This window comes from Opisthorchis viverrini (genome assembly GCF_000715545.1).
Source record: "Opisthorchis viverrini unplaced genomic scaffold opera_v5_120, whole genome shotgun sequence".
Lineage (NCBI taxonomy): Eukaryota > Metazoa > Platyhelminthes > Trematoda > Opisthorchiida > Opisthorchiidae > Opisthorchis > Opisthorchis viverrini.
Window position 1 is genome coordinate 1,135,142 of NW_008751779.1, and position 16,098 is coordinate 1,151,239.

Below are 16,098 nucleotides of genomic sequence, written 5' to 3' on the forward strand. Positions count from 1 at the left end.
TGAAACAAGATTCTGTGCCACCAGCATTAACGCCTAGTTAAAAAGTCTCGAAAGAGTGTGGATAAGCGGGGAGCAAGTGTGGTAAATTATCCGTAAAAGCAACATAGCCTGGCTAGTAAGTCTGCAGAAATAAGTTAAGCTTACTGACCTCCATCCTCTCCTGTAATACTTGGCCGCACACAGACCACTGATACACGGCCTACCACCTGCCGTCTCGTAAACCTAGTTACGGAGGAGCATGTAATTTAAAAGCTCAAGTACTGATTCCCTTCGCTGGAACTATGTAGAACTCTTCAACCGAATCGATGCGCTGGAAACGCTGTGCTGATTGACGAAGCACCCGAACGTTTGCGGTGTTTCTAATTCGCTTTTGTTCGCCGTTGATCGACCTGTATTACTGATACTATTGCCATAGGTAAAAGTACTTCGCAGATGCCGCGTCGTTCGACGAGAATGAAAAAAGGACAGCAGATTGAGCCTCCCAAGTCAGTTGCATAGAAAAGTAGAAAGACCGCTGGGTCTACCATCGCCTAACGGAGAAAAACCCAAACCCAAGGATGATTTCTGGAACAGTTTAAGCCGGGATACTTGTTATCTGGCGCGTGTTGTTCGAGTGGTGACCAGGTGGAGCAGGCTGAAGTGTGTCAAAGATGGATTAAGGTCATAAAACTGAGCCTTCCTCCTTCTCCATGGACTACTGACAGAGCTGCAGGCATCCTTCCATCAAGTTGACAGTTACAAGAACTTGACGATTCTGTGGTTGACAACTAGCACGTGAACCTGTCAGCCAAACAGAAGGGGTAAAAGGACAACTTACATTTCAACCACTGATGTCAAATATACGGATGCATACACCAAAAAGCTTACGGAGTAAAATGGGTTTAAGCAGGTCAAATAAAACACTAAACAGCTCCGTCACCATTATCAGCTGTAAAAACCTCGCACTTGTAGTACAGTGGTTGTAGCTGCCAGAGTGCAACAGGTGACACGTTCGAAAACGCTGCTCTGGTCTTCCCAATCCGGATGGGAATACCATCTTTCGCGAGACCACCGGGACTGATACAGCTGCCCAGGCAGACAAACCTATCTACTACCTCAAGCGGCTCATCCACAAGCAGGAGGTTAGGGTTCGGTCCTACCCAGTGGCACTTTGCACTGTGCATGCGTGAAACGCATGCCAAACCATGAGTAGGATAATATAGATTATTTAATATTGCTTGTATTACCACGGCATCAGATCCAGGAAAATATATCGTCTGCGTACTGGATATCTGTGAGCGGACACAGTGGGGGCTGAAACTGAGTTTTATATAACTGTATCAATAACGAATTTGAAGAGGAATGGTGAAACAGGATAGCCTTAGCTGATACCACTTGATTTGGTGAACTGTGGTGAGAGCTTCCCGTAGACCTTCACACGCCCACGGAAATTGGCGTACACTGCCTAAAGGAGGGTCAACAATTTATAAGGGACACCTTTGCTCCATAGACACTGTCATAGTGCCTGACGTTCCACAGGGTCAAAGGTAGTTTTCAAATCGAGGAACACAACCATTGTTGGTTGCTGGAAGCAGTGTCGCTGTTCTAGAATCTATCGGAGGGCGAAGATTTGATCGATGCATCCTTTTGCAGGATGAAATCCAGCTTGGTTTTTGCGGATGTCTCTCCGAAGCAATTGGAAATACATGGGAACCGGAAATTTTAAACTTAGCGTTATCTCACGCTATGGTTAAAGGGGCCTGATCTATGTTTCTCGACAAACTTTTCTCGTTCCCTTGTTCCATCAACTACGAACTTCAATAGTGACTTATGACGCATATCTAAATGATTGCTTCCGTCTCAACTCCCCCCTACATACCTGCTAATCACCCAATGTCCATAAGCTATCCTGCTCATCCGGTACGTTTACGCTCACTTGCGAATATTCCTTCCGGATAATCTGACAGCCCCCATGGATTTTTCCTGCTCTTTGCTTCTTTATAGGTTTTGTTTGTCACGCAAGTTCACTTAAACGTATTGATCTTTCACCTAGATCCCCACAAAGACCCCCAAAGTGGCAGCTATAACTGTCCTATACAATCCCCCTAACTGCTATAGTTCGTATGTTGTTTATGTTGTACCCGGACTGACATACTCTGCAACCAAATCCATGGTTCCCACCTCCCCATCTGTTGTTTTCCATGATCCTGTTACCTGCTTCAAGACTGGTGTGTCCGCTATCCAATGTCCCAAGTATTAATGCCCCTACCGAGCTTCCTTCTGACTTCTGGTCTGCGCGAGGTCGAAAACAGCAAAATCCAGCACTGTGAAACTTGTCAAACCACCCCGGATCCTACAGTGTGTTTCAATTCTGGAATTCGCAAATGAAAAACTAAGTTTCGCGGTCAAACAAAACTAACACGTACGGAATGAGAGCGGCAGTCTTAGTCACCAATACGTGCGCAACCTAAATGAAACCGGCTGTGTGAAATCAACCGAAATGTAAGGAGACTGAAAAGCACTGCACGTGTTTCATTCTTCCCGAAAATCTCCTACTGTGTGCGTAACGTGGGCCACGAATAGGCTACAAACTTGTAAACCTGAAAAATGTAACCATGAGATGCGATTGCGTCATCAGAGTTAGCCAAACCCCACCTCCACCCGCCTATATAATACAGTGCCGCTGATCGCTAGCGGCTCAGACATCCCATGTAAGCTGACCGTTATCCTGAGCGATTACTTATCCTTTTTAAGTAGCAAGAAAAATCGAGAACTTCATCGATGACGTTGGGTAACAGGGCTCACAAGGAACCTGCGTGTTGACGACCGATTGTCGCAGTAAAAGTGTGTAGCTAAGACAATACGATTCCTGAACATATATGATAGCGGGCGAATAAACCGGACGTTTGACAACATCAACGAAAACTATGAAAACAAAATACCTGTGCGATGCTTCGTCTAGAAAATCAGGAGACCTCACAGACAACGTTTAAACACCGTGTATTTGCCTCGGAGTGAGCAGTACCTTGATGGAGAGGGGAAAGTATGTCATATTTCTCGTTTATAAAGAAGAGTCAAGATGTGAAAGGATGATAAAGGGAAGAATATAAACCAAGACGGGGAAGATAGTCAAATGATGGTATCTGCCAGGGAAGACCAACCTATCACAATTAAAATCCGCGTGAGTTCTGGCGCCGGTTTTCAACTGCTCGCGGAGACGTAGACTGGAACACAGAAGAGTTTGCCATCATCGTCTCAATGTATTGTCCCAAAATCTGGTTCTCAGATCGCATTTTCATGTTTTCTTCTTTGACCACATCAACCCGAGCAGAAAGATCTTCCAGAGTACGCTGCAACTCGATTATCTGTGGGGGGATGGAAATCAGTAGAAATGTGGGGAGAGAAAGGAACTGTCTTTTGGGGCCCTGTCGAAACAACGGTATTCAGCTGCATTTTGAATCTGCTTGTTTACAAAGGCGTGACCAAAAGTCAAGCCTAGGATGCATTGCGGTTTTCGTTCATTGATTGAGGAATGTGAGTTATTTTCAGAACATACCATCATCACGTGACCGACTGGCTTTTGTGAAAAAGGGAAAAGCTTTNCGCCACTAAAGGTCACACGGTCTGGTCTTCAACTGCTAGCCAAGGTCACAGATTCGAGTCTCCCTGGAGATTAGTGAGATGTGCACTACTGATGATTTCTCATAAGAATAAAACAGCCGCACAGTGCTCCTCCGTTTTTCGACATAGACTAACTTCACTTGAAGGATGAAACCTCGATCGACGAACAGTCAACAATCTCGAAACCAGGGGATAGAGGCATGAAAGAATAGGAGTGACTCTGAGATCGGGTGGGCACAACGGTCGCAGGTGACCGACAGAGTATCTGCTCATGGTCACAAAACATTTTGATGAGTCTGAGCAAGATCCAGGCAGTCCAGGAAAAGTGGATTTCCGGCTCCGCTGGTGGACCTCGGGTTCCCTTTAGAACAGATCGATGATTGGGGCTTCCACACAGATAATGCAGAATTGCCCTTAAACTTGAACCCAAAAGCACAAAAAGAAACAGAGTGCCGACGACGGAGGCGATCGTATACGCGGTATGACTCTGCCGCCCCTGCAACCCATGGCCACATAATGTATTCGTAACGATTCCTACTCTGCCAAGTAACATATGATCGACACTGACCACCACCTCATTCAAACCATTGAATGAGTGCTCAATAAGCCAAGGTGTGGTTCGTCGAAGATAGAACTGGAAATGACATGACAATGGTTATGAAAAGATGTCGTTGGGTAGTGTCCTAACAGCATGGGTGAGGATATTTCCCTTTCGAGGTCACTAATGGGATTTCCAACTGCAAAACACTAGCCATTGTTGTCACTGTCCAACTGTTTGGAGAGCTCAAGCGGACTAGTAAGTGAACCCTAGTCAGCTGTGACACCCTTTCGGTGTCTAGTTGCAATGCCACATGAAGGGAGCATGAGGGCTGAGAAGTTGAGGCTGCCAATTTGCCCAAGCCTAGACAGATGTCGAGATGCGGAGGCTGGGTTCAAACAACGGACCTTCCGGTCAGCCAATCCGCGCTCTAACCACTGAGTTATCTCACCCCACGTGCATAACCTTCGGTTCAAGAACTAGTCTAGGCTTTATCCCCAGCGATGAGCATAATGTGTACTATTACATTAAAAACCCGAAATTTGGAGAATCCAAAGCTATTCCAAAAAAATCGTTCAGCTGTAGCACTTTTTCGGTGCCTAACTGCCATGCCACCCGAAGGTTGCACGAGAGCTGGGATACTGCCAGGTTGCCCAAGCCTAGACAGGGGAGTCGAGAGACGGAAGTCGGGTCCGAACCACGGATCTTCCGGTCAGTAAATTTGCGCTCTAACCACTTGGACTATCTCGCTATTCCAGCCTAAACAAAACTGGTTTGCGCGGTTAACCGTGATCCATATCGTATTTAGTCACAAAAACTATATACATCATTAAGATATGTCATTCAATTAATGAAAAATCAAGGAACGTAATTGTACCTGCTTTATCAGACGCTGCTTTTCTTCGTAGTCTGCCTCAGATGTACAGTCTTCCACCTCGTTAGACAGCAACACATTAGCATCAATGTCGGTGTTCCCGTTCATCACTTTAGTATCCAACTGTATTGCCTTGGGTTAATAACCCTAAAATAGGTCGAAAAATAGTGAGTCAATCAGGGAATTGAATGTTCTTGGTCTCTTTTTGGAACATGATGAACATAAAGTGCCGTAAGCAGATGTCTTTCACCCACTAACATCTTCATACGCAACAATCTTCAGCCATTTTGTGGTGACATATTCTATGATCATGAAAGGACTAGACCATAAATCCATTTTACGAGGTGTTGAGCATCATCTGGGTACTTATCGGTCTGTGAATCTCTCATTAGCGTTAGGAAAGGTTACAGGGCGGTAGTCAAAATTCTGATTCAAAGGCGCATTCACGGAGCGCCAAGAGTATGATTTTCTAGCATACCGAAAAGATTCAACATACATCATTCTTGTGTGGGAGCCGGATCGGGTTCATGGTCCGAGGAGTCTATGTAGGCGCTTTGTTTATGTAATTCAGCACAGTACTTGACTGAATACGACAGAAGGCCTCTCAGGTTTGTGCTCACTCAGTCATGTATGGAGCGACGACCCTGGAGACGACCATGTGGTGATTAGCCCATATCTTGGCGAAGAAGCATGAAAATCCCAACTCGGTTGCGTTATGCCGCTTACTCGGAGGGGACCCCGGGACGAAGCCAGCCTGTCAGCTATGTAACGCAACCAACGGTAATCCCACACCAAAGCTACCTTCTTCAGTAGGTAGCTTCATGTCTCTAATATACTGGACAAACAGAACAAATGAACTTCAATGAACGGATTGAGCCATCATTTCCACTTCTACTTCCTTACTCCCCTTATTCGCGGTGAACAGAAGTGTACCGACTGGAAATACCGAGCTTTGACACGGTTTACAGGGGGGGAGGGCATATGAAAAATCGAGGTCCAGTGAAGGGTATTCGCCTCTTCCTACTGCTTCAAAATCAAATGTGAACTCAAACTGGAACAGGACCTTTGCACAGTGCTGGGAATTTCGCCTGTCGCATGAAGCCCCTCAGGCCCGCTAGAGCACTGGATGCCAAGCAGAACAGTGGCAATGCTTGAATCTCGGATAAATGCCCTCGCCGATTCCGAATATAATTCGGCCAGATGAATTATCGGACGTTAAATGTTGGCTACCACCCTGCTTGCATCACTCTGAATTTGGCACGAAAACAGCACTCACATTGGCGAACAATGGTTCAGCATGTGTAATACGTGGTTTGACCAACGCAGCTTCTGATGCTGGGCACATTCTCCAATGGAAGTCTCTGCTATACAACTGAAAACTTGCTTACGTTGCTACGAATTCACCAACACCAACCCACACGAGCTATGGTCTTGAAACAATGATTGTTAAAGACCCGAAGAACTCTCACTTCTGCTGCTCGAACAGGCTGTCTCACATCCATAGGAAACAGTCCGTAATTCGCCTGACATACACGTCCCTTGAGATTCAGGGATAGCAAGAGCAACCTAGGCCTTACACATATTCGTGCATTGATGTCATCCGTCATACCACAATCAGAAATAATACAACTTTCAAGATACACACAACGTTCCACAACCTCGGCTTCCCCTCTCCATTAATTGTGAATGACGTGTTCAGTGGCTGCATGTTCAGGAGCATGACCTTACATTTCGTGGGTGCAAAGCGCACACCAATGAAAGGGATAAATTTGGTCAATTCATTGAAAAACATCTGAGCCTTCTACTCTTCGAAGACAAGAATGATTATCGTCCGCATATTCCAGCTCAACAGGGTTTTCATCAGCAGTCACTTGAACATCAGGATTTTGAGAGCTTCCATCGTTCGTCTCACAAAATTAAATAAGAATGGAGAGAGTACGTATCCCTGATGGACAACAATTTGTGTTTAGAAGTTTCTGGAGAGCTTCCCGTGTACTCTCACACGCCCAAAACCCGATACTGCAAAGAACTTACAAACTTCGCAAACTTCCGGAGCATTCCTTGACGTTCAAGCGTGTTAAGGGGAACAGAGCGGTCAACCGAGTCGAATGTATCTTGGAAATCCATGGATATTAAAATTGTGTTGTTTGTATGTTCGTATGACGTCGTTCTAACACGTGACAGTGTGAAGATTTGGTCAACACAACCCGTATCAGGGCAGAATCTTGCTTGCTACTCTTGAGTCAGTATTTCACGACCCGCCGCAAAACGACGAAGTGACGCCAAGAGTCTCGTTACAACTGGGGTCAAGGTGATCCCACTGTGGTTGCCACACTCAATACGAGCCTCCTTTCTTGAAAATGAGCACTGTCACCAATTCTCGCCAGTTGTCTGGGACGGTCCTCTATTCCCAAATGCAGGCAAACAAATCAAACAAGAGCTGACTGAGGACTTCACGCCATCTTGGAACAATGTGGATGGTAGGTCACTTTACTTCACAAATTCTCGAAGAGAACTACACATGTAGAAATTAAACCACTGCCGCCTTCTTAAGTCTAAAAGCAATGTTTGACTGAGTCAACCTCATCGCGTTGTGACGATGTGTGCAGAACATATTCATTGCACTCAGACACAATTAACGATTCTTATACGCCAACATCCGTAGGTGCAAGGAAGTCTACGGATATTGTCCTAAGTTCATCGACAATTGTAGTGTTCCTCAGGGCTTCCCAAGTCCCCTTGTCTTTTCAAACTCTTAATCGAATCAATTATCGAAGGCATGTCTTTTATTTCTTCTGTCTATAGTGTGGGAGCTCTTCTCGGAGAACACATCAAAGGTCTGAAGTATGTAGACAACATATTGCTACCTGCTCAACATTCCATCCAAATACAAAACACTATATAATCTAAGTGTTGTCTACTCTAATCTAATCTAAATCTAAAAATTACGCTTTCTACACCTTTAAAATGCAAAGGCCTGATGCATGACCACCCAAGTGCACTAAGAGTTGGGTATGGCGTCAAAACCACCACAGAAGGTGGACAGGTTTATTTATCTGAGCAGCTGTATCACGTGGGACGGCTGCGTTGCTTGAGAAGGGAAAGCTAAGGTCCGCCAAAGACGTTTCACTTTCCCTTAATCTCGAACCCCTGAAGTCGAAGCGACATTAGCCTCTCTGTGAAAGGGGATGTACGACGCGGTGGTGTGTTTATCGTTTCCATGCACTTGCGAAGCCTGGTCACTGTGCGCTGAAAACAAGAGAGGACTATGTACCCCTGAACGCCAGTTCCTCCGAGACATTGCCTGTGCATCATGAAAACGTTGGGTTAGCAATGCTGGAGTGCGACAAATGATTTGTGACAGAAAATAAGCTACTCATTCCATCGGCCCCTCGTCCATGTGCTCTGTATGCAAAGTGATAGACTGCCACACCGTGGTCTTCTTTCTAAACAAGTTCCGATCAGAAAATACAAATGAACTGGCAACGAAGAACCCGAAGGAGGATAAAAGACAACTAGGGACCCCCATCTGCACAAGTTCGCGTCGTCTGGAAGCTTCGAGTATCAGAGAGCCACCATTAATTTTTGCATGCATAAAAAAGATAGCATGCTGAACTAGCCCAACTGAACAGATTTAGATGACGAGAACGTGAGACTCGGAGGCCTAAATCAGTCCTATTATGCTTTAACACCGGACCAGATAGAACTGTTCATCAACATCGACAGCATGACATAAGTGTTCAACACCGATACTCCACTGCCGTAGATAGAACCGTTAAGGTGTCTAAGGCAGACACCCCCTCAAGGCTCACAATTCAAACTAACATCGGACTAACATCGCAAACAGCCTCTACAAAAGGTTCCTTATTGTTCAGTTCGGTTAAGCCCTTCAGACAAACTGTGCATCCAAGTGCAATGGTTCCAACTGTTGCAGCTTTGTTCACCCAGGGAGAATATGGGATTGAGAGGCATTCGTCGTAGACGATGGCCCAGTATATGTACTGATGGTAAATGAATTCAAATCAACTTGCAGCAAGATAACTTGCTGGCTCAGTATGGGAGGTGAGAGCTACGCAGTGAAGGCGGTGGTTTTAATTCAACATCGCTATTGACTGCATGATCCAGTCACATCTGCCAAGGCCCCACGATCCACATCCGGGAGGGAGTAGTCACCAACTGTTGGGCGGAACTCCACACCGATACCGTTTTACCGCTCGCAGTTAGGCGCTGCTACGCCCGAGAGCCTATCCCGCACACCATTGGCTAAAGTTTCGAGCCACTTGCAGAACTGGCATCACGGATTCACGGATTGATACACAGGATCGAGTCTATTGCCCAAGATTCCCGGGTCGGTTTTGTTCTTGTCGGTCAGTGGCTATCGTTCACCTGAAAGGCACAAGTGAAAAAAGGGTGTAGCACTGCTCTTTATGTTCTCAGCGCGGGGCAGTATGCTTGCCAGAGCGAGGATTCACATAAATAAATGTCTAATAGTGCTTTAAATTGGGTTCGAGAAGGAGCGTGTACAACCGTCGGAAGAAGGTCATTCCACGCAGCTACTACCCGAAATGAAAAGCATTTCTGTCTAATGAATGTGTGTGCCATGAGCTTGAAAATTTTCTTACTATGTCCTCGCCGGGTGTTTGCTGGGTCAACGGTGAAAAACCTGTTTGCCAAGCTTTGTTCAAACAGGGCGTAAGTAAGAATTAGGTCCCCTCGGAGGCGACGGTACTCCAGGGGAAAGAGATCAAGCATCGCGAGACGCGTTTCGTAGTCCACGGATTTGAAGCCGGCAACCATTCTAGTGGCGGCCCGCTGGACCCGTTCAATGAGGGTGACGTCTTTTGTACGTCCTGAGTAGACAACTTGGTTGGCGTATTCCAGGAGCGGTCTGACGTAGGCCCCATAGGGTATTTGGAAGTCCATGCGAGTAATACGGGAGAAGGTGCGTCGGATCATCCGTAAAATGGCGAATGCCTTTTGGGCCGATTTCTCATGGTGTAGTGAGAAGGACAAGTTTGAGGAGACCCAGATGCCCAAATCTTTTTTGGCATCTATCCTCATGATGTTTTCTGGTCCCTTTTCACCATGCATAACAAAGACATTCGCTGAATCCCCTCCAAACGACACATGGACGCACTTTTCATCATTCAGAGGAAGGTGCCAGTCCAGGTGAGATCTGATTGCTCAGAAGTCTGGGCGCAACAGCCAATGACGACACAGTATTTGCCGAATGCAGGTTATCGATGGTGCATCAAGAAGGCAACTGAATTTCTTGAATGCTGTCGTGTCATATACGATGCGCTGCACAAGTATCGTTTACTTGGTTTTTGGCGATAACATACGTTGTGCACCTTTGGTAGTTGATTTTGACGGGTACACTAGCTTGAGAGGTTCAGACCAAGACCTATGCTGAGGAAAATACCGTTATGAAAACAACCCGTTTGAGTTGACTGGTATGGAATTTGATCTTTCTTTTCCAGTTGATGGACCTATTGAATCTCGGTCGTCTCCATCCGATACAAGGCTTGGCGAAGGGAAATCTGCAGGGCAAACAGTACACTTGCACTTGAAGTAAATGGCCCAAACTTTCATCACCAGATATTATCACAGTTTCCAACGATCAACGGGATTGATGGTAGATATGAGATTGTGAAAGACTATCATTTTTGATCGTCGGGAAGTATGGTGAGTTCCAGCACTTGTCGCGAAGTGAAGGTATTATCAATGCATTCCTGGCCAGGAAGAAACCCAGCTTGATTCTCGTGAAGGTGACTCTTGCGATGGTGGGGAAATCTTCGTGAGGTAATTTCAGGTAATTTCTTCGACGCCTTGGCCACTGGATTGAAACTCCGTTGTTTTTTGCATGACGTTCATCCACCCTTTTTGAGGGCAGAAATCACCATCCAGTGGCCCCATTCTGTCAGTTTTTTCTCTCCAATCCAGATACTTTAGAGTAAAGCCATCAGGACAGCCACGAGGGTCTTGTCGCTCTCTTAGAAGAGCGCATGACACAAATAGTGAAGAGCAGCTGTTTTGTTGAACTGTTGTTTATGTGAACTGGTTGAGGTTACTTCTTGTTCAGAAACCGTCTTATAAACACTCACCCTCCTTGGTTCATGTGACTGGATTTGCTGAAGGAGGATGTGATGACTCCTCATCACAAAAGATTTTTCCATTTCTAAAGCTTTTGAGATCCACCAATGCTCTCTGCTAAACATTAGTCTTTTTAATAGCCGCTGTTTTGAGGATCTGTGTGCGTTATCAATGTCACGTGATGGCCGCAACCAGAGCTGTTGACCTTGAGGAGATCTGGTGGTTATTGGGGTGTGCAAGCAACCTTGGTCACATGGTATTAGGGGCTGTGAGCTTGGCTCCTTGCACTTTTCTCTAAACGTCATCCAAATCACCGCTGTGCCTGTTGATTCCTGAGAGCTACTGAGGCAATCAGGCGATGTTTCTAGGATAAGGAGACACTTCGCGTGTGGTGAACTGAAAGGCGTCATCTGACACATTTAAGATGGTAGGCGAAAAGATACGCATGCCTTCACAATTCCGCGATAGGAGAAAACTGGTGTACTTCAAAATGAACGGCAAGCTTGTGACACCACCAGTTGCTGTTTGCCACACATCCACACTAAGTTGACATCAGCTTTCTAGCCGGCAGCGTCCAAGTCGAGTGGTGTAAGCGTGAGTGTTGTAGGTTTGCGCTAGCCAAAAACAAATAGCGTTTAGCACATAACGCAAGAAATCACTCCCAAATATCTGTGAGATGAGGCCAGCCCCGAACAAACCTTTGAGATGGCGTGTATATCACTTGCGAGAATCGCACTACTTTACCGCTTGCTAAAGAGGCCATCCCTCCAAACCGTCGGTCGGAACGTGTACGTATCAAACACCGTTCGCCACATCGGCTCATTGGTTTTGGTTGAGCCAGTGAACCTAAAATGCAAAAAAGACGACCGCTAGCTGGGACCCAATTCAGTAAGACAAATTCAGTGATGGGGCTGAGATCAACTTTAAGCCGTAGGTACCATTATGTTTACCAAACATCCGAAGAGTAAAATGCGGGAAACCGGGCTCGTCCCGGACAGTTTGCAGTGTATCAGTTGGGGTAGAGCTGGGGTTTATGGGCACGTTCTGGAGACAACACAAATCCATCGAAAATGAGAACACGGTCTCATTTTTGACGCGAAGGATGAACCGTTGAGAGCCGAAAGGTGAAACAGACCGCTTGAGATGATAAAGGGTCATTTTCACCTTACTGGTAATAGGCCTAGACACAAGCACCAGTCATGTAATTGTCAGTTCGGTGAATCGGAAGAAATTGGGTTACATGTGCGTGCGGAGCGGTCAACGGGCAGGGAGCTACAAGGGAGGATGATGACTTTTTACTGCCCGGGCCAAAAGTTTTGTTGAGATAAGAAATTTAACTCAAAAGTCTGACCAGCAGGGCCATGGAAGAACGTCTGATATTGGTTCATGAGCCCTCGCATTTGTTTACCATGGAAATATACGGTGCACGGCTGCCACTTTCGTGTCCTGGCTACTCATGAGTAACATGATTTGTGGCCATTTATTGCATCACTGTTTTGTTTCCCTGCTGCTCGTTTCCCCAGTCTCCTTCTTCCCTAAGTTCCTCCCAATCTTCAGTAACTGTTGTCGATATTTTGTTAACAGTTCGTCAGCATTCACGAGTTCGTTTCAGTTCTACCTATTTTCGAGCTTCCTCTCGGACTGATTGGGGTCAAACACGGAGCACTTCAAATGGCAGGCGAACACACTGTGCACTGCACCAACCTGACACCCAGAAGGGTCTATGTTTTACTACCTATATACCGCCCCTGCCAGATAGTTTTTGGTGAGATTTGTTTTAGATGGACCTAACCACGCAATCTGATTTGTTAGGTGACACGAGCCGCAGCATCACGCCGTCAACCTAAGACAGTCCTTTACCTCCTGAACATACTGATTGTTTTCTGTGCCGTTATCTCTATACGGACAACACTCACTGCCCTTACCCGTACATTTGCACGTCGTTTGGTGCTTGCCTGCCGTTGCTTCAGGGGCGAGCCCGTAAATCTCCCAGTCATGTTTTATTCTGACTGTAAACGTATGATCATGCCTGGTGACATGCCATACACGAGTTGAGAATAAGCCTTATTGCTATTATTGCTAAATCACTAGTCGTCGGACTGGCATCATCATCTGAATGACGAAGAGAGCGTCCATGTTATTTGGAGGAGACTCAATAAATGCCTTTGTCATACATGGTGAGAGAGAACCGGAAGGCATCATGAGGATAGACGCCAAAAAGGATTCGGGTATCTGGCTCTTCTCAAAATTGTCCTTCTCGCTGCACCATGGGGAATCGGCCCAAAAGGCTTTCGCCGTTCTGCGGATGATTCGGAGCATCTTCTTCCGTATTGCTCGTACGGATTTCCAAACATTTAATGGGGCCTACGTCATATCGCTCCTTGAAAATGCCAACCAAGCTGTCTACTCAGGACGCACAAAAGGCGCCCCTTTCAGTGAGTGTGTCCAGCGACCCGCTACGAAAATTGTTGTTGGCCTCAAATCCGTGGACTATGAAGCGTGGCTGGCGGTGCTTAAGCACTTGCCCTTAAATTATCGTCACCTCCGAGTGAACATAATTCCTACTTATGCCCTGTTTAAAACAGGGTTTGACCAACAGATTTTTCACCATTGACCCAGCAAACACGGCGGGGACATGGTAAAATTTGCGATCTCAGAGGGCACACATTCATTGGGCAAAATCTTTTCTCATTTCGGATGGTAGCTGCGTGGAATAACCTTCCCCCGACGGTTATCCACGCTTCTTCTAGAACCCAGTTCAGAGCACTTTTGGACAATTATTTATGCGAGTCTTTGCACTGCCAGGCATACTGCACCGTGCAGAGAACTCAGAGACCAGTGCTGTGTCCTTTTCTCACTTGTGCCTTTCAGTTGAAAACCGCTGAACAACAAGAGCAATACCGACCAGGGAAAATTGGGCAAAAGCGTTGATCCTGTGCATCAATCCGTGAATCCGTACCACCAAAAGCACGACCATCCACGCGGAAGCTTATTTTTGACGCGCTTCTCATCAACTGGCGCCTGACAAATGATAAATTAAAAGAGCGTACTGTTAGTGAAATCAGAATGGCAGTTTTAGCCACCAGTGCCTTTCCCGAACGCATCAGATCGCACTCTTTCGACGTTTTTCCGACTTAGTAAGCGTCGATGCCACACACGGGGCCAACCCTCTTGGGTAAATAACTTTAAAGCCTCTGACGCTCATTGTTAGGGTGCAAGCTACATACATTTCTTTAGACGGGTGGCATGGGCATTCGTCGACCCATATTGGACAGCGTCGTTGACAGCGAGCATTTTGCGCGTTTGCGCAAGATGACTACGCAGATGCGGGCTTTCAACGCTGTGTTTAGCTGCGATATAATGCTGTGTTATTTCCACGCACAGTATCCCATTCAAAACCACGAACGTTTCATAGTGCCGCTGTAACTTTTGCAGACGAATTCTAACCGCAGCGGGCGCATATTACACCGAGTGGCCCGCTCTGATAACGCAGCTGAGTAACAGTGCACCAAACATTAACTGCGCAGGTTTCACCACGATTTACATGTCCTTCAGAGAACCGACCCCGGGCTTGTCTCTTATTTGACTGCTTAATGGCTGTACATCACTCAAAAGTGGGCCATTCGTGCGCAGTGTAGGTTAGTACATTTTGAGAATGTGACCAATAGCAACCTGAAGAACGCCAACGGGCGTTTGAAGAGACGCGTGCATCACGCTGACAGCCTGAAGCGCGCCATCCATTAGGTATCTCAGGACAGCGAATGGTTCACGCGCGAGTATGAGATGCGAACCCACAATTATCTGACCGCCGATAAATTCGCGAAGGTTACAGCTACGTTCTACGTGCGGGTTCCCGGACGACAAGAAACGCCGCCAATCAAGTTCTTGAGTACATTGAACCACGCAAAACAGATCTGATTTACCATCACACAGATCGGTTCAAGGTGAGAAATCCGTTGTTAATGACAGTCAGTTTGTGGTTCAAACCCCAAAACGTTTTCAGACGGTTACCATCTCGGCCGAAACCCGCACGTCCAACTTTTAACAATTTATGCAGCCACCCTTAATTGGCCTGTCTTCAGTATTCAGACGCCACTCATTTCCCTATGGTAATTTGATCAAAAAAACCTAGAGCGCTTCGGTCAATTTCCAATCCATCAACAGTATCTTGTCGAATACAACCTTCCAGGAGGTTCCAAAGACAGCCATCACTAGTAGTGGGCTTTTACAAGAAGCTGGAACGTTTGGTTGTAAAACTGAAGCTGCTGGGACCACGTAAGGCCGTTAGAGGCATGAAGCATCCGATTGTACAAACGCAACTGACATGCGGTAAAATTCAGCCGGTGCACAGGATAGTCAGCCTCCAGTGTTGAAGAACAACTGTGCCCAACGAAGGTAGTGTTCTACATCGAAGAACGCTGTTCCCTGTGGTCTCTTTGGTCAGCCAACTGACCCTGCTAATTGCTGGTGTCCGCGAAATCAACTGCCATATCACCGCTACTGCTGCGGAAACAATCCTTGTCCACTGTATTAAGAGTGTCTTCAGGTGCGTCAGCTAAACCATTTCCTTCGGCCGGTCCATCGCGCAAACCTAGCCTTCAAACGAAAGAGCTTGCTTTTATGCGATTTCAATCAGTCCATGGAGGCCCAGCCAAGCATGCGCCGTAAGACAGTCGCGATGAAGCAATTTTGCCCAACGTCTGAGCGGATGAAGACCGGTACTTTAAGGCCTAATTACAAACGTACGTTTTCACGGATTCACGGATTGATACACAGGATCGAGTCTATTGCCCAAGATTCCCGGGTCGGTTTTGTTCTTGTCGGTCAGTGGCTATCGTTCACCTGAAAGGCACAAGTGAAAAAAGGGTGTAGCACTGCTCTTTATGTTCTCAGCGCGGGGCAGTATGTTCGCCAGCGCGAGGATTCGCATAAATAACTGTCTAATAGTGCTTTAAATTGGGTTCGAGAAGGAGCGTGTACAACCGTCGGAGGA

At 46.4% G+C, this 16,098-nt stretch overlaps 1 protein-coding gene across 1 annotated transcript; it reads right to left on the reverse strand.

Moving 5' to 3' along the window:
• Positions 1-2,923: 2,923 nt before the first annotated feature.
• T265_06120 (hypothetical protein) lies at positions 2,924-10,103 on the reverse strand (the record flags this gene model as incomplete). The annotated part of the gene is made up of 3 exons (XM_009171306.1): positions 2,924-3,344; positions 5,016-5,122; positions 9,635-10,103. 3 exons carry the CDS (start codon positions 10,101-10,103, stop codon positions 3,150-3,152), a joined length of 771 nt encoding a protein of 256 aa, XP_009169570.1.
• Between the last annotated feature and the right edge of the window lie 5,995 nt (positions 10,104-16,098).